This window comes from Myxine glutinosa, chromosome 2 (genome assembly GCF_964187855.1).
Source record: "Myxine glutinosa chromosome 2, kmMyxGlut1.1, whole genome shotgun sequence".
Classification (NCBI taxonomy): domain Eukaryota; kingdom Metazoa; phylum Chordata; class Myxini; order Myxiniformes; family Myxinidae; genus Myxine; species Myxine glutinosa.
In genome coordinates this window covers 268,268,659-268,294,815 of record NC_136262.1, presented here as the reverse complement: position 1 = coordinate 268,294,815, position 26,157 = coordinate 268,268,659, and the positions used below count along the sequence as shown (strand labels likewise).

Below are 26,157 nucleotides of genomic sequence, written 5' to 3'. Positions count from 1 at the left end.
CAATCCACCATGACATGACATCCATGACATGACATCCATGACATATGAATTGGGACCCTTGACATGACGTGACAGTCCATGATACATACTGACACCTCTGTTCTCATAACCAAGGTGATCACAAGTGACTGAAGGCAGATACGTCTCACCTTGCTCTCTTGATCCGTACAGTGTATTCTCTTCCATTGCCAATTGGTTGCCAGCCGAGTTGGTGCCACTGGTCCCTTGATGCCTCTCCCGGTTGTCCTGAAGGATAAAATGTGGTTTCAGTGGCGTGTGAGCAGACCAGAGCAAGAAGAGTACATTCTTCTGAAACCTAAATTCAAATCTGCGCAAAAGTACAAAATCCGCAAATTGACATCCAGGTTACATTTAATGAACAGCCGTTTGTGTGAGGAATGGTCTAGACTAGACTCTAAACTATAACTCTAAGAGCCAAATTTACACAAGGCTAACCCTTAAACGCCGACAAAAACAACTTTGTACAGTGTACACGCATCGCAAAACGCACGTCTAAACAGCAATTTACGAAGGAAGATAAACAGCTGTTTGGTTGTGCGCGTCTAAACAACCGATTAGACTGTGAAGCTCTGCCCATATCTCCAACATCCAATTGAAATGAAGCACGTTCATAAAATCACAATGCAACAGCCAATTCAGCGCATTGCTCCTCATGGTCAGTTGATCCAGGTCATCTTGCATTAGATCTAGCAGCCAATTAAATGATCGCTTCAAGATTATCCATCCATCCCTCCAACCATTGATGATGTAAAAGACAATCTGTGAATGTGTACGACACCTGCATCCGAGCGATGGTTCCCACATGTATGCCACTCTCGGTAATCTGTATTGAAGTGATCGATCGTAATTATTGAAACATCTATCACGTTTTATTTTTGGATTGTATACACAGTATAAAATTAATTATTGGCCATATATTTATTATGTATGCAGATCTTGTGAAGTTTTTCCACTCCTCCCACACCTTATAGTTATTTAACGTAAACAGCCAGAAGGTATTTGAGAGTACGACTACAGTTCTAACCCTACCATCTTTACCGAATGTTTGCTTCAAGACCTTAAACGCACTCTTAAACATGTCCTCGCCGATGTGCAAAAGTGTTTTTTGTTATTTAAACGCTTGCAGAAAATAGGGCAAAATGGAGAAGATTGTCATGGGGCCTGCAAGACTAACCCCCGCTCTAGCAGGGAAAAGGGCCTTAAAATGCCTGTTTATTGTTTGTTAAACGCTTGCGATTACGTTTTTATCATTAGATAAACACTTTGGCATTTAGCGATTAACTTTGAATGGGTGATCATTGCATGATTGGCGATTCTACATGCATCTAACTCTCAAATGCCTTCCTTTTGTAAATTTGGCCCTAAAGGTCTCCGGAAATGAGAGATTAGGGGTTGTTGTTTTTTTACTAGCAAAAGTACCCGGAGTTGCTGGGTAACACTGAGTCGTTTCCTGGCGGGAATATAATATACACAATCTGGGTCCATCATCTAAAGGGAATTATACAAACATATCTCAAGTACACTAGAGCAGTGGTGTATTGAGGAAAATGGCACTAGGGGCGAGATGTCAAATTGCCACCCCTTGTAACTTCCCATAACGTGTGTGTGTGTGTGTGTGTGTGTGTGTGTGTGTGTGTGTGTGTGTGTGTGTTTGTGTGTGTGTGTGTGTGTGTGTGTGTGTGTGTGTGTGCATGCGCAAGGGCTGAAACTTTTTTAACATTTGAGTTTTGTCATCAAATTTTCACCAAAGCTTTATTATGAGAATATGGAGAAGGCCAATTGGTTGCAACCCTCTTATGGTTAAACTGCCAAAATCAAGACTCTCTGCTCACCTTCACTCCTTCATTCCTCTTTTCTCCCGCCTCTGGAACAAACTCCCTCACTCTCTTCAAATCGCACTCCACCCTCCAGGTCTTTAAAACGGCTGTTCACCACCATCTCTTATCCTCCCCATCCAAAACCTTGATCTTTTCTACCCCCACTAATTTCAACCCAAATCCACTTTTTGAGGTGCCGACTTCTTTCCTGGAAGTCCTTGGTGTCCTTTCGTTTTATACCTATCCTGCCCCCCCCCCCCCCCCAGGCCCTCTCCATCCCACACATCTCCCGATGTCCCTGCTCTCAAATGTTGTGTTTGTGTGCTTCCTCCCCTTCTCTCCCCATCTTGTCGACCGCTCCCCTTTTTATATACTTTGTTTGCTTGTTTGTTTGATTTGTTTGTTTGATAAATGTTAGCTCTTTCACGAGCCTCGACTCGAAAAAAAGGGCAAATTAATAATTTTGTCAAAAGGTCAAAGGTCAGCATCTCATAAAATCATCAATTTTCATGCGATTTACCTGAAATTTTAAGAATTTGCATATTGGGTCAATTAATTTGTTCACCAATCAAAAGCCAGAAGCAGATTGTTTTTTTAGATCTAAATCTCAAAGGTCAAGGCTACATAAAATGATAATTTTTACCTCCGCCACCAAAGGTGGATGGAGGTTACGTTTTCACCCCTGACGGTCTGTCTGTCTGTTTGTGAACAAGATATCTAAGAACAAGATAACAAGAAAAACTAGAATCCGGGCACTCGGTAGAGCGCATACCTTCGCCGCAGCTACTGTTCTGTACTTGGCATGGGAGTGTATGCGATGTGAAACTTTATGTGAAATGCGATCGATTTTTAAAAATCAGAATTTGAGCAAATCTGTTTCATTCGTCTGTTAATATGCCTCCCCGATTGACAAATCTGCAATTTGAATTTCATTTGAGGTTGAAATGATTGCGGGAGATCGCGTTATAGTGATGACGTCTTGGATGGACATCCTCTTCTTCAGTCGCTCATAACTTTGAGTGAAATACGATCGAGTTAAAAATAGTCAGAATTTGAGCAAATCTGTTTCATTCGTTTGTTAATATGCCTCATCTCTTGACAAATCTGCAATTATAATTTTTTTTGAGGTTGAAATGATCGCGGGAGATCGCGTTATAGTGATGACGTCCTGGATGGACATCTTCTTCTTCAGTCGCTCATAACTTTGAGTGAAATACGATCGAGTTAAAAATAGTCAGAATTTGAGCAAATCTGTTTCCCAAAATCTAATCAAATGTGTCCCGTATAATAACCAATCATCCCACCAAATTTCATGCAATTCGGTTGAATACTTTTTGAGTTATGCGATTAACATACACACACACAGACATACAAATAAATACACAGCGATCAAAACATAACCTTCCGCTTTTGCGAAGGTAAAAATTGTGGACGGATTCGGATGAAATTTGGCAGAGATGTAGTGTGTGTGACAAGGACGAAATGATAACATTTTGGAGAAGATCCGGATCCGGATCCGACGAGTAGAATATTTAAAGTGAATCTTCACCATTGGGAGATAGTGCCAAAAACGATACATAGCAGGATATCTCAAAAGGTTATGGATGGATTTGGACGAAACTTGGTGGACCGGTTGGGTGTGTGACAGGGAAGAATCAACTCAATTTTGGTGAAGATCCGGATCTGGCTAGTAGAATTTTTTAAGTGATTCTTCACCATTGGGAGATAGGGCCAAAAACGATTCAAAGCAGGATATCTCAAGAAGATATGGATGTATTTGGACGAAACTTGGTGGACAGGTTGGGTGTGTGACACGGACTAATAGCTTCAATTTTGGTTAAGATCCGGATCCGGATCCGGCTGGTATGATTTTTAAAGTGTTTTTTCACCATTGGAAGATTAGGCCAAAAACGATTCAAAGCAGGATATCTCAAAAAGTTGTGGACGGATGATTTTGATTAAATGTGATATTCTGTATTGTGATTTGCTGGTCTACTCTGGGATACAAAACGTTAACTGTTCACATGGCGGAGGTATGCTCTCTACTGAGTGCCGCTCTAGTTACCTCTGCCACCAAAGGTGGATGGAGGTTATGTTTTCACCCCTGTCTGTCTGTCCGTTTGTGAACAAAATATCTCAAAAGGTTGTGGACGGATTTGGCAGAGATTTGGCAGAGATGTAGCGTATGTGACTCCACCAGAAATCACCGAGTGACACCCGATCACATGGAAGTATTAAGTTAAAAATAATCATATTCAAAAAGGGTGTGATAACACACCTAAACTTCCCCAGCCTTGTGACTAATTAATTAAGAGTCCTCGTGAAGCGGCTTAAGCACTCCAGCAAGCTCTCCAATGAATTGGGTGATGAGGAATGGCTGGCTTGGCAAGCGATAGCAAGCTGATTGCTTCTGGTTGAAATGGCCGAGGAATTTTAAAAACAGAACGTAGTTACAATGGAGATCGTACACCCTGTCCCATGGAAGTATGAATTAAGTGAAAATTATCAAGTTAAATAAAAAAGAACTAATCCCAGAATGAGAATGACAGCCTCGCTTAAATAAATGCATATATACACTTATAAAAATCGCTAGATATGGTAAATTTGGTCAGATATCACTCCAGATTTGGACATTATTTAGTCTACAGCATCCAATCCTCATACCCATAATCCAGATTTTGATGATACGTTTCAATTATGTAATGATAAATCATTCGTGTTTCCAAGGCAAGGCATGTTTGAATAGGCCGAAACAAAATGGCATCTTTAGAACCTGGTGAGGTGCAGTGGGCTGACCAAGATGGTGGGCCGCCACATTGGTAAGGCTTTTTGGGTTTTTTTTTATTATGAGCCCCTCGTTAATCATCTTCAAAAAGGATGTTATAACACACCCAAACACCCAGTTTTCATCATTGCAATCTGTTGGAGGTCCAGGTGTATGCATGCAAAGTTTGGGGTCGCTAGGGTTCATGGTTTTGGAGTTATGGAGGAGACAGACGGACGGACAGACAGACAGAGCCTTTTATTATTAGGCTCGTGTAAGAGCTGACACATTAAACACGAAAACATGCATGGACATATAAAACATACAATAAAGGGAGCGGGACATGAGGGGGAGGGAGAGGGAAGCATGCAAGCATAACAACAGTAGAGAACAGGGATGTCGGTAGATCTGTGGAAGGGAGAGGGTTGGGAGATGGGGGAGGTACACGGTATAAATCAAGTGAACACTACTAGGAATTTCAGGACCAATGTAACGTGCTAGGGTAATGGCCTAATGGATAAGGCATCAGATTCCCAAGCAGGGGGTTGTGGGTTAGAATCCCATCTGGGTTTAATCATTTTATCCTGAACAACGATTCACAACCTGGTGGAGAGCAGGGTTCTGGACAACAGGTCAACGAGGGTTTCAGACCCGAACAGAGACAGGAGCAGTGGATTAACAATTAACCAGTCCTGAACCAAAAGAGCTCAACCAGCATTTTTCCCATTTCCCCAATACATAGCGTGGGGAATCGAGGGACACGACGGTCCTCAGGTGGTGAGGTAGAGAGGACCAACCAACGTCGATTTCTGTCTCTCTCTTAAACTCTGGTGGTCTGATTCTGAATTTGCGCCGATGTTGTGTTAGTTCATAAGATTGCACTAAGGGGATAATTAGACGGGTTAGTTCTGCGCTCTCTTTTTGCTTGGTACATTGCCGCACCTACACGTATCCTCGCCATTGCATGTCTTATGTCCTTCCCTTTATTTTTATTTTTATTTTTTTAAATGTAGAAGGCTATGTAGTCCTCAACGAGGCCAGGTCTAAAAACCTGCTGTATAAACAATAAGCTATTGCTTTGAATGGCCACATACTTTTCCTCGCCCCCTTTTTGTAAATAACGGCTTCACGTTGTTGAAACCAAAGCTTTCATTGGAATCATTGGAATCTCCCGCGATTAAGCCGATTCTGAGGGCCTTTCACTCACTCACCGCAGGCAGGTAGGTGGTCTTTCTGTCTTCTACCGACTCCTCTCCGGCCTAGCTCCCCCTGTTCTATCTGTGCTCTGTCCCCCAAATATTCCTACAGGTCACACAAGATCTGCCAGCAACCCTCTTCTGTTGGAATTGCCAAAATCAAGACTCTCTGCTCACCTTCACTCTTTCATTCCACTTTTCTCCTGTCTCTGGAACAAACTCCCTCACTCTCTTCAATCCCACTCCTCACTCCAGGTCTTTAAAACAGCTGTTCACCACCACCTCTTATCTTCCCTCATCCAAAACCTTGATCTTTTCTAAACCTGCTAATTCACCCCAGATCCACCATTTTGAAATACAAACTTCTTTCCTGGAAATCCTAGAAGTGTCCATGTGTTGTTTTTTTTTCTTACATACAGGGGATTATTTCCAAAATAATAATCCCCTGTATGTAAAAGGCAACACACAGGGAAGGGGGGGGGGCTTATACAGGCAACACACAGGGAGTAAGCTGAGCCATGTGCATGGGAGAGCGTTGCCTACCGGAAAAGCGAGGGAGCACAACTGGGTAACCCAACTGTCCACATCTGCCTCGGTTCCAACAAAGATGAAGCGCCTTTCATCCGTTTTTATACAGAAAGCACAAGAATCACGAGGGTAATTCTCTGCAGGAGGAGCCGCCTCGGGTCTTACGCTCAGACAATCGGACAGGCGGATTGCCTTTCGGTCACTACATCGTGCAGCCTTCTCGGGCTTGCTGGCGCCTTCTTTCATCTCGAAGTACTCCAACCGAGCAATTCCCCAGCTGCTGTTTGGATACAGCATGAACCAGTGTCTCCGCCATCGCTGCACGCACAAGTAATGTATGTGAGTTTTGATAAAGCCGTTACATTTCAACATTTCAACTCTTCCAAAAAAAATGGATGCATTTAGCAAAAAATGAATACATTTAGCAAAAAATGGATACATTTAGCAAAAACATGGATACATTTAGCAAAAAATTGATACATTTAGCAAAAAATGGATACATTTAGCAAAAAATTGATACATTTAGCAAAAAATGGATACATTTAGCAAAAAATTGATACATTTAGCAAAAAATGGATACATTTAGCAAAAAATTGATACATTTAGCAAAAAATTGATACATTTAGCAAAAAATGGATACATTTAGCAAAAAATTGATACATTTAGCAAAAAATGGATACATTTAGCAAAAAATTGATACATTTAGCAAAAAATGGATACATTTAGCAAAAAATGGATACATTTAGCAAAAAATGGATACATTTAGCAAAAAATGGATACATTTAGCAAAAAATGGATACATTTAGCAAAAAATGGATACATTTAGCAAAAAATGGATACATTTAGCAAAAAATTGATACATTTAGCAAAAAATGGATACATTTAGCAAAAAATGGATACATTTAGCAAAAAATGGATACATTTAGCAAAAAATGGATACATTTAGCAAAAAATGGATACATTTAGCAAAAAATTGATACATTTAGCAAAAAATGGATACATTTAGCAAAAAATGGATACATTTAGCAAAAAATTGATACATTAAGCAAAAAATGGATACATTTAGCAAAAAATTGATACATTTAGCAAAAAATGGATACATTTAGCAAAAAATTGATACATTTAGCAAAAAATGGATACATTTAGCAAAAAATGGATACATTTAGCAAAAAATGGATACATTTAGCAAAAAATGGATACATTTAGCAAAAAATTGATACATTTAGCAAAAAATGGATACATTTAGCAAAAAATGGATACATTTAGCAAAAAATTGATACATTAAGCAAAAAATGGATACATTTAGCAAAAAATTGATACATTTAGCAAAAAATGGATACATTTAGCAAAAAATTGATACATTTAGCAAAAAATGGATACATTTAGCAAAAAATGGATACATTTAGCAAAAAATGGATACATTTAGCAAAAACATGGATGCATTTAGCAAAAGATGGATACATTTAGCAAAAAATGGATACATTTAGCAAAAACATGGATACATTTAGCAAAAAATTGATACATTTAGCAAAAAATTGATACATTTAGCAAAACATGGATACATTTAGCAAAAAATGGATACATTTAGCAAAAAATTGATACATTTAGCAAAAAATGGATACATTTAGCAAAAAATGGATACATTTAGCAAAAAATGGATACATTTAGCAAAAAATGGATACATTTAGCAAAAAATGGATACATTTAGCAAAAAATGGATACATTAAGCAAAAAATGGATACATTTAGCAAAACATGGATACATTTAGCAAAAAATGGATACATTTAGCAAAAAATGGATACATTTAGCAAAAAATGGATACATTTAGCAAAAAATGGATACATTTAGCAAAAAATGGATACATTTAGCAAAAAATGGATACATTTAGCAAAAAATGGATACATTTAGCAAAAAATGGATACATTTAGCAAAACATGGATACATTTAGCAGAAAATCTCGCGAGATCACATCTTTTCGAAGCTGCTCCATGCGCTCACGCTTTCGAAGCTAAGTTATATTTCTCAATTGTGTTTTTGTCGAGACTGTATCTATCTTTCGGTGTATGTACCTATAGCGTATCTTTTGGAAAATTTTCGGTGCTAATTTTTCGTACATGTATACACAATCGTCGGTTAATGGTATCGAGTATTCTGCGGCCTAGTACTCGTAGGCTTAGACTACCGTACCGTCTCCGACCTTGTGGTTTGTTTTTCTCTCAGCGATTCATCGAATGCGCTGAAATTATTTTCGTTCTCTGTTTCGTACCAGTCGTTCACCCCGTACCTCCTTGTTTAATATCTGTACTCACAAAAAAAAAAAAAAAAAAACCCCAAAAAAATATTTCCTTCCCAGGTCTTATTCGTTTATTTGTTGTTCTTTTTGTTCGTTCGTTCTTCGTTCGCGATCACGCGGTAAGAAATGTATAATCTCTCCCCTGAACAACTATTTTCTCTCATATATTATAACACCCTTTTCTTCTTTTCCTACAAAAGGATGCTTTCGTCTTGCTCACCAAATCTATTCATTCCAAAAAATATATATAATACCATCTCTTACAGTTCCTCCTTTCTACATTCCCTAAACTATCCAGAACTCCATCCCTCCTCCAGTGTCCTCAAACGTATTTTTGACTCGAAGGTCTCAAACTCATTTTGCAAAAAATGTTCGTTTCCCATGAATCGTACACTTTTCAAAATCCAATCTCACCCCTCCCCTCTAAATCCTCCCCATCACCCATCCCTTTCAAATCTCCCCCCTTGCCCCTTCCCTCCCCTCCCTCCTAAACTCCTCCCACACCCCTCCCCTCCGAGACTCTCCCTCGCTCCTCCCCTCCTAGACTCCCCTCTCACCCCTCCTCCTCAAAGCATCCTCCCTGCTTCTTCCTCCTTCCAACTTTCACCTTCATCTCCCCAAACCTTCTGCCTTGCTCTTCCCCCTCCTCAAATAACACCTCACTGTGCCTCACCCAATCTCCATCAAACCTTTTGTCCGCCCCATTCTTCCCTTTCTCCAAGCTATTCTGAAATCTCTGACACACCTTCAACAGCTCTCCCTACCTCTTCCTCCTCTTCCACATCTTACCCTACGCCTCCCCCCCCCCCCTGTTCTGGAGCCGATGCTCCCCCTTCCTCTTCATTAACGGTATGGACCTCAAACATCCGGGGCCTTCGCTCAAACTTGACTGACCTCTCCATACAGGTTGCTTCTGACAAACCAGATGTGATCTGCTTAACAGAAACTTTCCTCCTTCATCATGTCTCTGATGCCTTGGTATCTCTCTCAGGTTACTCCCTCCTCCGGTATGATAGACCTGAGCCTCGTCCTGGAGGTGGGGTTGCTATCTTTATAAAAAACTCTCTTCCTCACTCGCCCTCCACTGCCCTCTCTCCACCTCACCCCCAGGAATACCTTTGGCTACGGCTTCCCCTTCGCTCCCACCTTTTGTTCATATGTGTGTTGTACCGTCCACCAATCAGCGATGACTCAATCTACATCTCACTGTCTGATAATATGGACCAACTTCTATCTACCCATCCCAACTCTCTCTTCCTCATATGTGGTGATTTCAATTGTCACCATGCCAGTTGGCTGGGTGTGGGTACCTCTCTCACCAGCCATGGCTCTTCAGCAAAGGACTTCTGCGACTCACTGGGACTGACACAATCTGTCAATTTCCCGACCCGGATCTCAGTCAATGGAGCATCTTCTCTTCTGGATTTGGTTATGACAAACTTCCCTGAAAATGTCTGCTGGTCTTCTTCTGCTCCAATCGGCTCATCTGATCATGTGCTTGTCAAAGTGGACATCTCTCTGACCATTCTCAGAGAGCCTCCTCAGCGTCGACGAGTCTGGCATTTCACTCAGGCCAACTGGCACGGTCTTCAAGCAGCCATCAATCATCTGGACTGGTCTCCCATCTCTACCGCCTCTGACATCAACTCATCCTGGGAATTCTTTCAAAGTAAATTGCTCTCTCTCATGCACAGATTTATACCATCTCGTCTTCAGTTGTCATACCCTTCCTCCCGTCCATGGTACACGGAATCTTGTGGTGAGGCTGTTGCCCTGAAACAACTTGCTTTCGTCTCCTGGAAAGCAAATCCAACGGAAGGAAATCTCATTTCCTTTCACAAAGCCCGAAACAAGTGTGTGTCCACCCTCAGGAGAGCCAGGAAACAATATCTCACCATTCTCAAGACCGAACTCTCTTATCTGTCTCCCTCTTCCAAATCCTGGTGGCGTCTGGTCAAATCTGTTTCTGGTGTTTGTTCCCCCTCCATCCTCTCCCTCACCTCAAATGGCTTAATGGCCGACTCCGCACGTGAAAAAGCTGAATGCCTCAACTCTGTGTTTGCCTCTAAATCTTGTGTCCCAAACCCATCCCTCTCTGTACCCACCGTACCCAGTCGTACCCAGCTGCTCCTGGACTCTGTGTCCTTTCCTCCTGACAAGTTGGAAAAGTTTCTGTCAACCCTCGACTCTGATTCTGCAACTGGTCCTGACGGCATCAGCCCACGGGTCCTAAAATCATGTTCTTCTGCTCTTTCACTCCCTCTTTCTGTTCTCTTCACCCTCTCTTTTGCTCAAGGTCATCTGCCATCTGCTTGGAAATCAGCCAACATCACCGCTTTGCACAAAAAAGGTGCAAAAACAGATCCCAGCAACTACAGACCAATCAGCCTTCTCCCAATTATCAGCAAAGTCATGGAATCCATCATTGCTTCAGATATTAAATCTTTCCTCTTCTCCAATGGCTTGATCTCTGATCATCAATTTGGTTTCAGACCTGGTCACTCTACTCTGGACATGCTGCTTCTGCTTTCTCAACAATGGATGGAGGTCCTCAACGCCAAACAGGAAATTAGAGCTGTCTCCCTTGACATTTCACGTGCCTTCGATACGGTCTGGCACCCTGCTCTGCTCTCCAAACTCTCCTCCTTTGGTATCCATGGAAATCTCCACGCATGGCTGGCGGACTTCCTCTCTGGTCGTAGTCAACGTGTGGCCCTGAATGGGTTTCTCTCATCTCCTCTTCCTGTTCAGGCTGGAGTTCCCCAAGGTAGTGTTCTGGGCCCTGTGCTTTTTCTGGTCTTCATCAATGATCTCTCTGACTCTCTTGAAAATCCTCTCTATCTCTTTGCTGACGACTCTACTCTCTGTCACTCCATTCCTCATCCCTCAGATCGGCAGTCTGCAGCCTCCTCACTCTCTGCAGACCTGGACAAAATCACAGACTGGTCAAACAAGTGGAACATGTCTTTCAATCCTGACAAATCTCACACTCTTACAATGTCTCTCCGAAAGGACCGACTGGACAACCCTCCCATCTACTTTCTCAACAATCCTCTCCAAGAAGTTCTGTCGCTCAAGCTTTTGGGTCTCACTATCTGCCATGACCTTTCTTGGGAAAACCACATTTCCAAGCTGGCCTCCAAAGCCAGTCGCCGACTGGGCATCCTCCGTCGTGCGAAGTCCTTCCTTGGCACACCTGAGCTCCTCACCACATACAAGGCTTTCATCCGCAGCTCAATGGAATACTGTTCCCCCCTCTGGGCTGGTGCTTCTGCCTCACACCTTGCTCGGCTTCACGCTGTTGAGGCCAAAGCTTTCAGAATCATTGGAATCTCCTGCGATGTAGTCAACGCCGAGGGCCTTTCACTCACTCACCGCAGGCAGGTTGGTGGTCTTTCTGTCTTCTACCGACTCCTCTCCGGCCTTGCTCCCCCAGCTCTCTCTGTGCTCTGTCCCCCCAATATTCCTTCAGGTCGCACAAGATCTGCCTGCAACCCTCTTATGGTTAAACTGCTAAAGTCTAGGCTCTCTGCTCACCTTCACTCTTTCATTCCCCTTTTCTCCCGCCTCTGGAACAAACTCCCCCACTCCCTTCAATCCCACACCTCCCTCCAGGTCTTTAAAACAGCTGTTCACCACCATCTCTTATCGTCCCCCATCGAAAACCTTGATCTTTTCTACCCCCGGTAATTCACCCCAGAGTCCTTGCAGTGTTCATATGTTTTAATCCTCTCCCACCTCACCCCAAGTCCTCCCGATGTCCCTGCTCTCAAATGTTGTGTTTGTGTCCTTCCCCCTCTTCCCCCTCTCTTTTGTGTCCTTCCCCCTCTCTCCCCATCTTGTCTGCCGCTCCCCTTGTTTTTTGTGTTTTGTGTGTCGGTTTGTCTTTTTGTGTGATTAATGTTAGCTCTTTCACGAGCCTCGATCTTGTATACAAAAAAAAAAAAAAAAAAAAAAAAAAAAAAATGGATACATTTAGCAAAAAATGGATAAATTTAGCAAAAAATGGATACATTTAGCAAAAAATGGATAAATTTAGCAAAAAATGGATACATTTAGCAAAAAATGGATACATTTAGCAAACCATGGATACATTTAGCAAAAAATGGATACATTTAGCAAACCATGGATACATTTAGCAAAAAATGGATACATTTAGCAAAACATGGATACATTTAGCAAAAAATGGATACATTTAGCAAAAAATGGATACATTTAGCAAAAAATGGATACATTTCGCAAAAAATAGATACATTTAGCAAAAAATGGATACATTTAGCAAAAAATGGATACATTTAGCAAAAAATGGATACATTTAGCAAAAAATGGATACATTTAGCAAAAAATGGATACATTTAGCAAAAACATGGATACATTTAGCAAAAAATGGATACATTTAGCAAAAATATGGATGCATTTAGCAAAAGATGGATACATTTAGCAAAAAATGGATACATTTAGCAAAAGATGGATACATTTAGCAAAAAATGGATACATTTAGCAAAAGATGGATACATTTAGCAAAAAATGGATACATTTAGCAAAAAATGGATACATTTAGCAAAAGATGGATACATTTAGCAAAAAATGGATACATTTAGCAAAAGATGGATACATTTAGCAAAAAATGGATACATTTAGCAAAAAATGGATACATTTAGCAAAAAATGGATACATTTAGCAAAAAATGGATACATTTAGCAAAAAATGGATACATTTAGCAAAAAATGGATACATTTAGCAAAAAATGGATACATTTAGCAAAAAATGGATACATTTAGCAAAAAATGGATACATTTAGCAAAAAATGGATACATTTAGCAAAAAATTGATACATTTAGCAAAAAATGGATACATTTAGCAAAAAATGGATACATTTAGCAAAAAATGGATACATTTAGCAAAAAATTGATACATTTAGCAAAACATTGATACATTTAGCAAAAAATGGATACATTTCGCAAAAAATTGATACATTTAGCAGAAAATGGATACATTTAGCAAAAAATGGATACATTTCGCAAAAAATTGATACATTTAGCAGAAAATGGATACATTTAGCAAAAAATGGATACATTTCGCAAAAAATGGATACATTTAGCAAAAAATGGATACATTTAGCAAAAAATGGATACATTTAGCAAAAAATGGATACATTTAGCAAAAAATGGATACATTTAGCAAAAAATGGATACATTTAGCAAAAAATGGATACATTTAGCAAAAAATGGATACATTTAGCAAAAAATGGATACATTTAGCAAAAAATGGATACATTTAGCAAAAAATGGATACATTTAGCAAAAAATGGATACATTTAGCAAAAAATGGATACATTTAGCAAAAAATGGATACATTTAGCAAAAAATGGATACATTTAGCAAAAAATGGATACATTTAGCAAAAAATGGATACATTTAGCAAAAAATTGATACATTTAGCAAAAAATGGATACATTTAGCAAAAAATGGATACATTTAGCAAAAAATGGATACATTTAGCAAAAAATTGATACATTTAGCAAAAAATTGATACATTTAGCAAAAAATGGATACATTTCGCAAAAAATTGATACATTTAGCAGAAAATGGATACATTTAGCAAAAAATGGATACATTTCGCAAAAAATGGATACATTTAGCAAAAAATGGATACATTTAGCAAAAAATGGATACATTTAGCAAAAAATGGATACATTTAGCAAAAAATGGATACATTTAGCAAAAAATGGATACATTTAGCAAAAAATGGATACATTTAGCAAAAAATGGATACATTTAGCAAAAAATGGATACATTTAGCAAAAAATGGATACATTTAGCAAAAAATGGATACATTTAGCAAAAAATGGATACATTTAGCAAAAAATGGATACATTTAGCAAAAAATGGATACATTTAGCAAAAAATGGATACATTTAGCAAAAAATGGATACATTTAGCAAAAAATGGATACATTTAGCAAAAAATGGATACATTTAGCAAAAAATGGATGCATTTAGCAATGGAGCAAATGTCGAAACAATTAAGATTTTAAATAACAATTTGTTAAACATTCAAATTTAAAATTTAAATAAATTTATTTATTATATTCAATTTAGTTAATTTTGTGTTAACAATTTTAATTAATAATTGTTAAATAATAACATTTTTGGAAGGAGACATTTTCCAAATGCCATCCAACCAGGACACATGTTTTGATTCCCCAGGGCAGATGGATTTTACTTACCATTTCAAGCTAAAAACCGATTGGTCCGATTGACACAAAATTTTCACCAGAGGAGCCTCCTCCTGTATAATCTTTTTAAATGATAATTATGACAATTGTGTTTGTGTCCTTCCCCCTCTCTCCCCATCTTGTCTGCCGCTCCCCTTGTTTTTTGTGTTTTGTGTGTCGGTTTGTCTTTTTGTGTGATTAATGTTAGCTCTTTCACGAGCCTCGATCTTGTATACAAAAAAAATAAAAAATAAAAATTGGCCACATGGCACTGACGCCATATTGGTAACACCTAAAAACTTTGCACCTCTATAATCTCCGAAACAGCTCTATGGGGAAAAAATGGAGAGGTGGCTCATTGTAAAGTACTCTTCATGAGGAACAAGATCTGTTGATGATCATGTCATAGTTGCCTTCATCATAACGTCATAAATCGACAAGTAGAACGCTTGATCCGATCAGTATGAAATTTCTTGAGCGTGATGTAGGTCGAGAAAAATGAATGTCAAGAAAGGAAAAAATTGATGATGTTATCAGTCACGTGGTTCGGCAGCCATAATTTTCGGCGTAGCCCCTAGGACAATGCCATCTGGAAAAGCGCTTGTCTATCTGTACAGTGTATGTATGTAAACCACTCACAAACGTCCACCAATCAGTGCTGAGCATCTGGTCACATGACAGGGAGACAGCATGATCCTCCACCCAGCAGATCCAAGCCTGGCTAAGCCGTTGTTAGACCATTGGTCTTATTTGAATAGAGGTATAATGATTGAGGCTCATGGAAGAAAGATCCTTTCCTGCAGGTGTGGTTTGAAGGTTTGGATGAACCGATTCACTGAGCTTGTTTATTGACACACACACACACACACACACACACACACACACACACACACACACACACACACACACACACACACACACACACACACACACACACACACACACACACACACACACACACACACACACACACACACACACACACACACACACACACACTAATGAAAGGGGATTTCAATGTAATTGAACAGGAACCCCAGTTTTGACTCGTTTACATTGTTCCTCTTTTACTCTCCAATGAGTCTAGTCTATGGATCTGTTACCCTCCATCACTTCTCTCTAGTCTATGAACGTGTTACCCTCCATCGCTTCTCTATAGCCGATGAATCTGTTACCCTCCATCGCTTATCTATAGTCTATGAATCTGTTACCCTCCATCGCTTCTCTGTAGTCGATTAATCTGTTACCCTCCATCGCTTCTCTCTAGTCCAGTGGTTCTTAACCTGGGTTCGACTGAACCCCAGGGGGTCAGTGAGCCACTCTCAGGGGTTCGGCGGAGGTCCTCCGAAACGCATTGCAATTTGTTTTTTTTGTTGTTTTTTTTGTTTTTGTATCAATTTTGAATTTATGTGTAATTGCGCTTATTATTAATATTATTATTATTTTGCTATGTATGTTACGAACGAATGGAAATGTTATTTGTAATTGTATTCCCATCCCATTCATGGTTTCTCTGGTCTGTGTTTAAGATAAGTTGTTTCACACTGACTGTAGTAAGTTGAATCAATGAGCAACTTGCTAATTATTCTGTTGATGGTGCTTACTTGCTTACTTACTTGCTGGACTTTGGACTTTGCAGGTGTTCGGAAATTCCAGTGAATAGCCTCGATTAGCTTGCCGTGTACCGTGCGTCGTTGGTCGCGCCTTACTTTGGAGTTACTGATTAATTGAAAAGTAAGTTGGAAATGTTTGTGGATATGCAGGGCGGGTTCAGTTATATTAAAGTCAAAAGTGGATGGTGATTATAAAATATGATTGAATACTCAGAAAATTAGGTGGAGGTGATATAACTCCTTTGGTCGCAATTCAAAACTAACAATTCGCAGTATTCTATGGAATATTATAATGGGATTTGAGGTGACATAGAGTTGAGTAGATAATAAATCCCGGCATCGTAACTATAAGTTATGTTTTCTTCATTAAAATTTCTCAGTTTTCAGAGGGGTACTGATTATATTTAAGCATGTTCCTTTTTTAATTCTTGTCATATAATTATTTGCCCGAACTCAATTAAGATCAGTTTGTTGCTTTTTTTGCTTTTTTTTTGCAGTATGTCGAGCAAAAAAAGGAAGTGGTCAGAGGATTACGTGTGGTACGGGTTCACGTGTTTGACGGAATGGGACAGAAGTCAGCATCCTCAATGCATGCTTTGCAATGTCAAGTTGAGCAACTCCAGCCTAGCACCAGCAAAACTACGGGAACACTTCAAAAAACTGCACGGCAAGGGGCAGTACAAAGACGCAACGCTGGATAAATTCAAATTGAAGAGAGTGTGATTTGACGCAAGTGCGACCTTTCCCACTCTCGGCTTCGTTCCAATTGACAAACCGATCCTCACCGCGTTGTATGAAGTTGCGTACCTGATCGCAAAGCAGGGCAAACCGCACACCGTGTGCGAGACACTCATCAAACCGGCCGCGTTGAAGATGGCCAACATCATGCTGGGAAAAGCTGCTGAAAACAAGTCGTCTCTCGTTCCACTCTCAAATGACACCAACAGAAGCAGAATCGACGACATGAGCGACGACATTCTCGCCCAGGTAGTTGCAGATTTAGTCGCGAGCCCGACGAAATTCAGCCTTCAACTCGACGAGACCACCGACGTTTCAATTTGAGCCAGCTCATCTTATTTGTGCGTTATGTCAAAGGAGACGAGATCAAGGAAGACTTTCAGTTCTGCAAGCCTCTCACAACAACGAAGGCAGCTGACGTGAAGAAGCTTGTGGACGACTTCTTCAGAAGCAACGGAATCTCGTGGAAAATGGTGTCTGCAGTTTTCTCGGACAGAGCTCCAGCCATGCTGGGATGCAACTTCGGTTTTGGAGCACTGGTCAAGGCAGATGCACCACACATCATCGTCACGCACTGCGTCCTGCACAGACACGCGCTGGCATCAAAAACCCTGCCTCCAAAACTGGCCAATGTTCTGAAAATCGTCGTTGAAACTGTGAATTACGTGTGAAGCCGTGCTCTGAATCATCGCATCTTCAAAGAGCTGTGCAATGAAATCGGCTCTGAATTCGAAGTCCTTCTCTACCACTCTAACGTTCGATGGTTATCACGAGGGAACGTAGTGAGCCATGTGTTTGCCTTGAGTGTAGAATTAGCTCTGTTTTTGCGAGGACACCAGCATTACCATGCAACCCACTTCCAAGAGTCAGAGTTCATCCTCGCCTTGGCGCACTTGGCTGACATCTTCGATGCACTCAATCATCTCAATTGCCAGATGCAGGGCAGTGGAGTAAATGTCATCGAATCTGAAGAAAAGCTGAGCACTTTCCGAAAGAAGTTACCGTTGTGGAGGCGGCGAACAGAGAACGACAACTTCGAACTTTTCGCTACTGGACGAGTGCGTGAGCGGGATCGAAGATGAGTCTGAAGTTGGAGGCACTGCTGTACTGGGGGAGCTGAAGCAAGCAATTGCCACGCACTTGGATGAGCTGGGAAAGTCATTCGACGGCTACTTCCCCGACCAAGAGCAATACCCAGCATGGGTGCGGCAGCCGTTTACTTTCGACGTTGCAACGGCAGATGTCAACGACCAATACCTCGACGACCTCATCGAACTTCAGCAGAGCCAGACTCAACAACAACTCTTCGGCACAACAACGCTCTCAACGTCTTGGTGCCGCCAAATGTAAGGGTATCCTCACATCGCTAAAATTGCCCTTGAGATCCTCACGCCGTTCGTTACAACGTATCTTTGCGAGCATGCGTTTTCGAAACTGGTGGACATTAAAACAAAGAAAAGGAGCAGGCTTACATGCGAAAATGATTTGAGGGTGGCCCGTGCCAAAACAAAACCACGCATTTCCCAGATCGCCTCCCGAAAAGAAGAACAGAAAACGCATTAAGATGCAATTCTTCTTAATCTTTTTGTCAAATTTGAGGGGTTCCGCGAGTGTTCGGTGGGTTTCGTTAGGGTTCGGCGCCTTTAAAAAGGTTAGGAACCACTGCTCTCATCTATGAATCTGTTTCCCTCCATCGCTTCTCTCTGGTTTATGGATCTGTTACCCTCCATCGCTTCTCTCCAGTCTATGGATCTGTTACCCTCCATCGCTTCTCTATAGCCAATGAATCTCTTACCCTCCATCGCTTCTCTCTAGCCTATGAATCTGTTACCCTCCATTGCTTCTCTCCAGTCTATGGATCTGTTACCCTCCATCACTTCTCTCTAGTTTATGGATCTGTTACCCTCCTTCGCTTCTCTATAGCTGATGAATCTGTTACCCTCCATCGCTTCTCTCCAGTCTGTCGTTCTGTTACCCTCCATCGCATCTCTATAGCCGATGAATCTGTTACCCTCCATCGCTTCTCTCCAGTCTCGGGATCTGTTACCCTCCATCGCTTCTCTATAGCCGATGAATCTGTTACCCTCCATCGCTTCTCTCCAGTCTCGGGATCTGTTACCCTCCATCGCTTCTCCATAGTCTATGAATCTGTTACCCTCCATCGCTTCTCTATAGTCTATGAATCTGTTACCCTCCATCGCTTCTCTCGAGTCTATGGATCTGTTACCCTCCATCACTTATCTTCAGTCTATGGATCTGTTACCCTCCATCGCTTCTATTCAGTCTACTAATTTGTGACTCTCCATCGCTTCTATATAGCCGATGAATCTGTTACCCTCCATCGCTTCTCTCTAGTCTATGAATCTGTTACCCTCCATTGCTTCTCTCCAGTCTATAGATCTGTTACCCTCCATCGCTTCTCTCTAGTTTATGGATCTGTAATCCTCCATCGCTTCTCTACAGCCGATGAATCTGTTACCCTCCATCGCTTCTCTATAGTCTATGAATCTGTTACCCTCCATCGCCTCTCAATAGTCTATGAATCTGTGACGCTCCATCGCCTCTCTATAGTCTATGAATCTGTTACCCTCCATCGCCTCTCTGTAGTCTATGAATCCGTTTCCCACCATCGCTTCTCTCCAGTTTATGAATCTGTTTCCCTCCATCGCTTCTCTCCAGTTTATGGATCTGTTACCCTCCATCGCTTCTCTCTAGTTTATGGATCTGTTACCCTCCCTCACTTCTCTATAGCCAATCAATCTGTTACACTCCATCGCTTCTCTATAGTCTATGAATCTGTTACCCTCCATCGCTTCTCTATAGTCTATGAATCTGTTACCCTCCATCGCTTCTCTATAGTCTATGGATCTGTTACCCTCCATCACTTCTCTTCAGTCTATGGATCTGTTACCCTCCATCGCTTCTATTCAGTCTATTAATTTGTGACTCTCCATCGCTTGTCTCGAGTCCATAAATCTGTTACCCTCCATCGCTTCTCTCTAGTTTATGGATCTGTTACCCTCCATCGCTTCTCTCCAGTCTATGGATCTGTTACCCTTCATCGCTTCTCTACAGCCGATGAATCTGTTACCCTCCATCGCTTCTCTCTAGTCTATGAATCTGTTACCCTCCATCGCTTCTCTCTAGTCTATAGATCTGTTGCCCTCCATCGCTTCTCTCTAGTTTATGGATCTGTAATCCTCCATCGCTTCTCTACAGCCGATGAATCTGTTACCCTCCATCGCTTCTCTATAGTCTATGAATCTGTTACCCTATATCGCCTCTCTCCAGTTTATGAATCTGTTTCCCTCCATCGCTTCTCTATAGTCTATGAATCTGTTACCCTCCATCGCTTCTCTATAGTCTATGAATCTGTTACCCTCATCGCTTCTCTCGAGTCTATGGATCTGTTACCCTCCATCACTTCTCTTCAGTCTATGGATCTGTTACCCTCCATCGCTTCTATTCAGTCTATTAATTTGTGACTCTCCATCGCTTGTCTCATATCCATAAATCTGTGACCCTCCATCGCTTCTCTCTAGTTTATGGATCTGTTACCCTCCATCGCTTCTCTCCAGTCTATGGATCTGTTACCCTCCATCGCTTCTATTCAGTCTATTAATTTGTGACTCTCCATCGCTTGTCTCGAGTCCATAAATCTGTTACCCTCCATCGCTTCTCTCTAGTTTATGGATCTGTTACCTTCCATCGCTCCTCTATAGTCTATGAATCTGTTACCCTCCATCGCTTCTCTCTAGTCTATGAATCTGTTACCCTCCATTGCTTCTCTCCAGTCTATAGATCTGTTACCCTCCATCGCATCTCTCTAGTTTATGGATCTGTAATCCTCCATCGCTTCTCTACAGCCGATGAATCTGTTACCCTCCATCGCTTCTCTATAGTCTATGAATCTGTTACCCTACATCGCCTCTCTATAGTCTATGAATCTGTTACCCTCCATCGCCTCTCTATAGTCTATGAATCTGTTACCCTCCATCGCCTCTCTATAGTCTATGAATCTGTTACCCTCCATAGCCTCTCTATAGTCTATGGATCTGTTTCCCTCCATCGCTTCTCTCCAGTTTATGGATCTGTTACCCTCCATCCCTTCTCTCCAGTCTATAGATCTGTTACCCTCCATCGCTTCTCTCTAGTTTATGGATCTGTAATCCTCCATCGCTTCTCTACAGCCGATGAATCTGTTACCCTCCATCGCTTCTCTATAGTCTATGAATCTGTTACCCTCCATCGCTTCTCTCTAGTTTATGGATCTGTTACCCTCCATCGCTTCTCTATAGCCGATGAATCTTTTACCCTCCATCGCTTCTCTATAGTGTATGAATCTGTTACCCTCCATCGCTTCTCTATAGTCTTTGAATCTGTTACCCTCCATCGCTTCTCTCTAGTTTATGGATCTGTAACCCTCCATCGCTTCTCTATAGCCAATGAATGTTACCCTCCATCGCTTCTCTATAGTGTATGAATCTGTTACCCTCCATCACTTCTCTATAGTCTATGTATCTGTTACCCTCCATCGCTTCTCTATAGCCAATGAATCTGTTACCCTCCATCGCTTCTCTATAGTCTCTGAATCTGTTACCCTCCATCGCTTCTCTATAGCCAATGAATCTGTTACCCTCCATCGCTTCTCTATAGTGTATGAATCTGTTACCGTCCATCGCTTCTCTATAGTCTATGAATCTGTTATCCTCCATCGCTTCTCTATAGTCTATGAACCTGTTACCCTCCATCGCTTCTCTATAGTCTATGAATCTGTTACCCTCCATTGCTTCTCTATAGTGTATGAATCTGTTACCCTCCATCGCTTCTCTATAGTCTATGAATCTGTTACCCTCCATCGCTTCTCTATAGTGTATGAATCTGTTATCCTCCATGGCTTCTCTATAGTGTATGAATCTGTTACCCTCCATCGCTTCTCTATAGTGTATGAATCTGTTACCCTCCATCGCTTCTCTATAGTCTATGAATCTGTTACCCTCCATCGCTTCTCTATAGTCTATGAATCTTATCCTCCATCGCTTCTCTATAGTCTATGACTCTGTTACCCTCCATCGCTTCTCTATAGTCTATGACTCTGTTACCCTCCATCGCTTCTCTATAGTCTATGACTCTGTTACCCTCCATCGCTTCTCTATAGTCTATGAATCTGTTATCCTCCATCGCTTCTCTATAGTCTATGAATCTGTTACCCTCCATCGCTTCTCTATAGTCTATGAATCTGTTACCCTCCATCGCTTCTCTATAGTGTATGAATCTGTTACCCTCCATCGCTTCTCTATAGTCAATGAATCTGTTACCCTCCATCGCTTCTCTATAGTCTATGAATCTGTTACCCTCCATCGCTTCTCTATAGTCTATGAATCTTATCCTCCATCGCTTCTCTATAGTCTATGACTCTGTTACCCTCCATCGCTTCTCTATAGTCTATGAATCTGTTATCCTCCATCGCTTCTCGATAGTCTATGAATCTGTTACCCTCCATCGCTTCTCTATAGTCTATGAATCTGTTACCCTCCATCGCTTCTCTATAGTCTATGAATCTGTTACCCTCCATCGCTTCTCTATAGTCTATGAATCTGTTACCCTCCATCGCTTCTCTATAGTCTATGAATCTGTTACCCTCCATCGCTTCTCGATAGTCTATGAATCTGTTATCCTCCATCGCTTCTCGATAGTCTATGAATCTGTTACCCTCCATCGCTTCTCTATAGTCTATGAATCTGTTATCCTCCATCGCTTCTCGATAGTCTATGAATCTGTTACCCTCCATCGCTTCTCTATAGTCTATGAATCTGTTATCCTCCATCGCTTCTCTATAGTCTATGAATCTGTTATCCTCCATCGCTTCTCGATAGTCTATGAATCTGTTACCCTCCATCGCTTCTCTATAGTCTATGAATCTGTTACCCTCCATCGCTTCTCTATAGTCTATGAATCTGTTACCCTCCATCGCTTCTCTATAGTGTATGAATCTGTTACCCTCCATCGCTTCTCTATAGTCTATGAATCTGTTATCCTCCATCGCTTCTCGATAGTCTATGAATCTGTTACCCTCCATCGCTTCTCTATAGTCTATGAATCTGTTATCCTCCATCGCTTCTCGATAGTCTATGAATCTGTTACCCTCCATTGCTTCTCTATAGTCTATGAATCTGTTATCCTCCATCGCTTCTCTATAGTCTATGAATCTGTTACTCTCCATCGCTTCTCGATAGTCTATGAATCTGTTACCCACCATCGCTTCTCTATAGTCTATGAATCTGTTATCCTCCATCGCTTCTCGATAGTCTATGAATCTGTTACCCTCCATCGCTTCTCTATAGTCTATGAATCTGTTATCCTCCATCGCTTCTCGATAGTCTATGAATCTGTTACCCTCCATCGCTTCTCTATAGTCTATGAATCTGTTATCCTCCATCGCTTCTCGATAGTCTATGAATCTGTTACCCTCCATTGCTTCTCTATAGTCTATGAATCTGTTATCCTCCATCGCTTCTCTATAGTCTATGAATCTGTTACTCTCCATCGCTTCTCGATAGTCTATGAATCTGTTACCCACCATCGCTTCTCTATAGTCTATGAATCTGTTATCCTCCATCGCTTCTCGATAGTCTATGAATCTGTTACCCTCCATCGCTTCTCTATAGTCTATGAATCTGTTACCCTCCATCGCTTCTCTATAGTCTATGAATCTGTTACCCTCCATCGCTTCTCTATAGTCTATGAATCTGTTACCCTCCATCGCTTCTCTATAGTCTATGAATCTGTTACCCTCCATTGCTTCTCTATAGTCTATGAATCTGTTATCCTCCATCGCTTCTCTATAGTCTATGAATCTGTTACTCTCCATCGCTTCTCGATAGTCTATGAATCTGTTACCCACCATCGCTTCTCTATAGTCTATGAATCTGTTATCCTCCATCGCTTCTCGATAGTCTATGAATCTGTTACCCTCCATCGCTTCTCTATAGTCTATGAATCTGTTATCCTCCATCGCTTCTCGATAGTCTATGAATCTGTTACCCTCCATCGCTTCTCTATAGTCTATGAATCTGTTATCCTCCATCGCTTCTCGATAGTCTATGAATCTGTTACCCTCCATTGCTTCTCTATAGTCTATGAATCTGTTATCCTCCATCGCTTCTCTATAGTCTATGAATCTGTTACTCTCCATCGCTTCTCGATAGTCTATGAATCTGTTACCCACCATCGCTTCTCTATAGTCTATGAATCTGTTATCCTCCATCGCTTCTCGATAGTCTATGAATCTGTTACCCTCCATCGCTTCTCTATAGTCTATGAATCTGTTACCCTCCATCGCTTCTCTATAGTCTATGAATCTGTTACCCTCCATCGCTTCTCTATAGTCTATGAATCTGTTATCCTCCCGATGAATCTGTTACCCTCCATCGCGTCTCTATAGTCTATGAATCTGTTACCCTCCATCGCGTCTCTATAGCCGATGAATCTGTTACCCTCCATCGCTTCTCTATAGTCTATGAATCTGTTACCCTCCATCGCTTCTCTGTAGCCGATGAATCTGTTACCCTCCATCGCTTCTCTCTACCGTGTGGATGTTATATAATTTATTCAGTTAACCCACCTTGAAAATATAAAACATCTGTAAAAAGTACAAAGTTCAGTTCACCCATTCTCTGGAGCGTTACAATGACGTCAAGCAGGTGAAACAGGTTCCTCAAACTCACAAATCAAACTCACGACAATCGAGGTGAATGAGTGTGTCTGCCCCACGTTCCCCAAACACTCAGGAAAGTTAGGCTTTTCGTAAGTTAATATAGAATAATAGTAGATAATATTCCTTAGCAAGATAATGGCAGCTCGGTAACAGTGTAAACATTTCACGGTTCGTGACGCCGTCCGTGGTCCATCCCTCACCTTTCCGAACTTGTGATGCTGTACGTACAGCGCGCCCTGTTTCATGGGTTCGCTCATGCTGGATTCAGGGCACATCGAGTGAGTGACCTGAGCACCGATGCTTCGCACGCCTCTCCTGCCACTCCCACATCATATCGCCACACCCACATCACATCGCCACACCCACATCACATCACCACACCCACATCACATCGCCACACCTACATCACATCACCACACCCACATCACATCGCCACACCCACATCACATCGCCACACCCACATCACATCGCCACACCCACATCACATCGTCACGCTCGCATCATACTGTCACGCCAACATCAAATCACCACGCCCACACCGTCATCGTGGGAATCTCGACTTCAACTCCGCCACGCCTGAACCGCCTCGACCGCACATGGAGGACGGAGCATCTCGTCGATAGAAGAGCAAATAAACAAGCCGTCCTGAGAATGTCTTCACTCTATCTTTAAACAAACCTTTGGGTTGGAATGAGAACCAAATAACCCCAATTCATCCTGTGTGTTATGTATAAGGGCACCTTGACGATTTCAATGAGGACCTGTCATCCATAGATCCTCCCTGCATGAGGACCTGTAATCTATAGCTACTCCCTACATGAGGACCTGTAATCTATAGCTACTCCCTACATGAGGACCTGTAATCTATAGCTCCTCTCTCCATGAGGACCTGTAATCTATAGCTACTCCCTGCATGAGGACCTGTAATCTATAGCTACTCCCTACATGAGGACCTGTAATCTATAGCTACTCCCTGCATGAGGACCTGTAATCTATAGCTCCTCCCTACATGAGGACCTGTAATCTATAGCTACTCCCTACATGAGGACCTGTAATCTATAGCTCCTCCCTACATGAGACTGTAATCTATAGCTACTCCCTGCATGAGGACCTGTAATCTATAGCTACTCCCTACATGAGGACCTGTAATCTATAGCTACTCCCTGCATGAGGACCTGTAATCTATAGCTACTCCCTACATGAGGACCTGTAATCTATAGCTACTCCCTGCATGAGGACCTGTAATCTATAGCT

At 41.6% G+C, this 26,157-nt stretch overlaps 1 protein-coding gene across 2 annotated transcripts in view; it reads right to left on the bottom strand.

The window, feature by feature from the left end:
• Window positions 1-25,295, bottom strand: part of LOC137420556 (uncharacterized) — a 71,382-nt gene extending 46,087 nt beyond the window's left edge. The window contains exons 1-3 of one of the 2 annotated variants that reach the window (XM_068105704.2): window positions 25,104-25,295; window positions 6,342-6,644; window positions 150-246 (exon numbers count right to left, since the gene is read on the bottom strand). In XM_068105704.2, the coding sequence (XP_067961805.2) occupies window positions 150-246; window positions 6,342-6,644; window positions 25,104-25,178 (475 nt within the window). In that variant the 5' untranslated portion in view covers window positions 25,179-25,295. The remainder of the gene's footprint in view (window positions 1-149; window positions 247-6,341; window positions 6,645-25,103) is intronic. The other variant, XM_068105705.2, reaches the window with a different exon arrangement.
• Window positions 25,296-26,157: the final 862 nt, after the last annotated feature.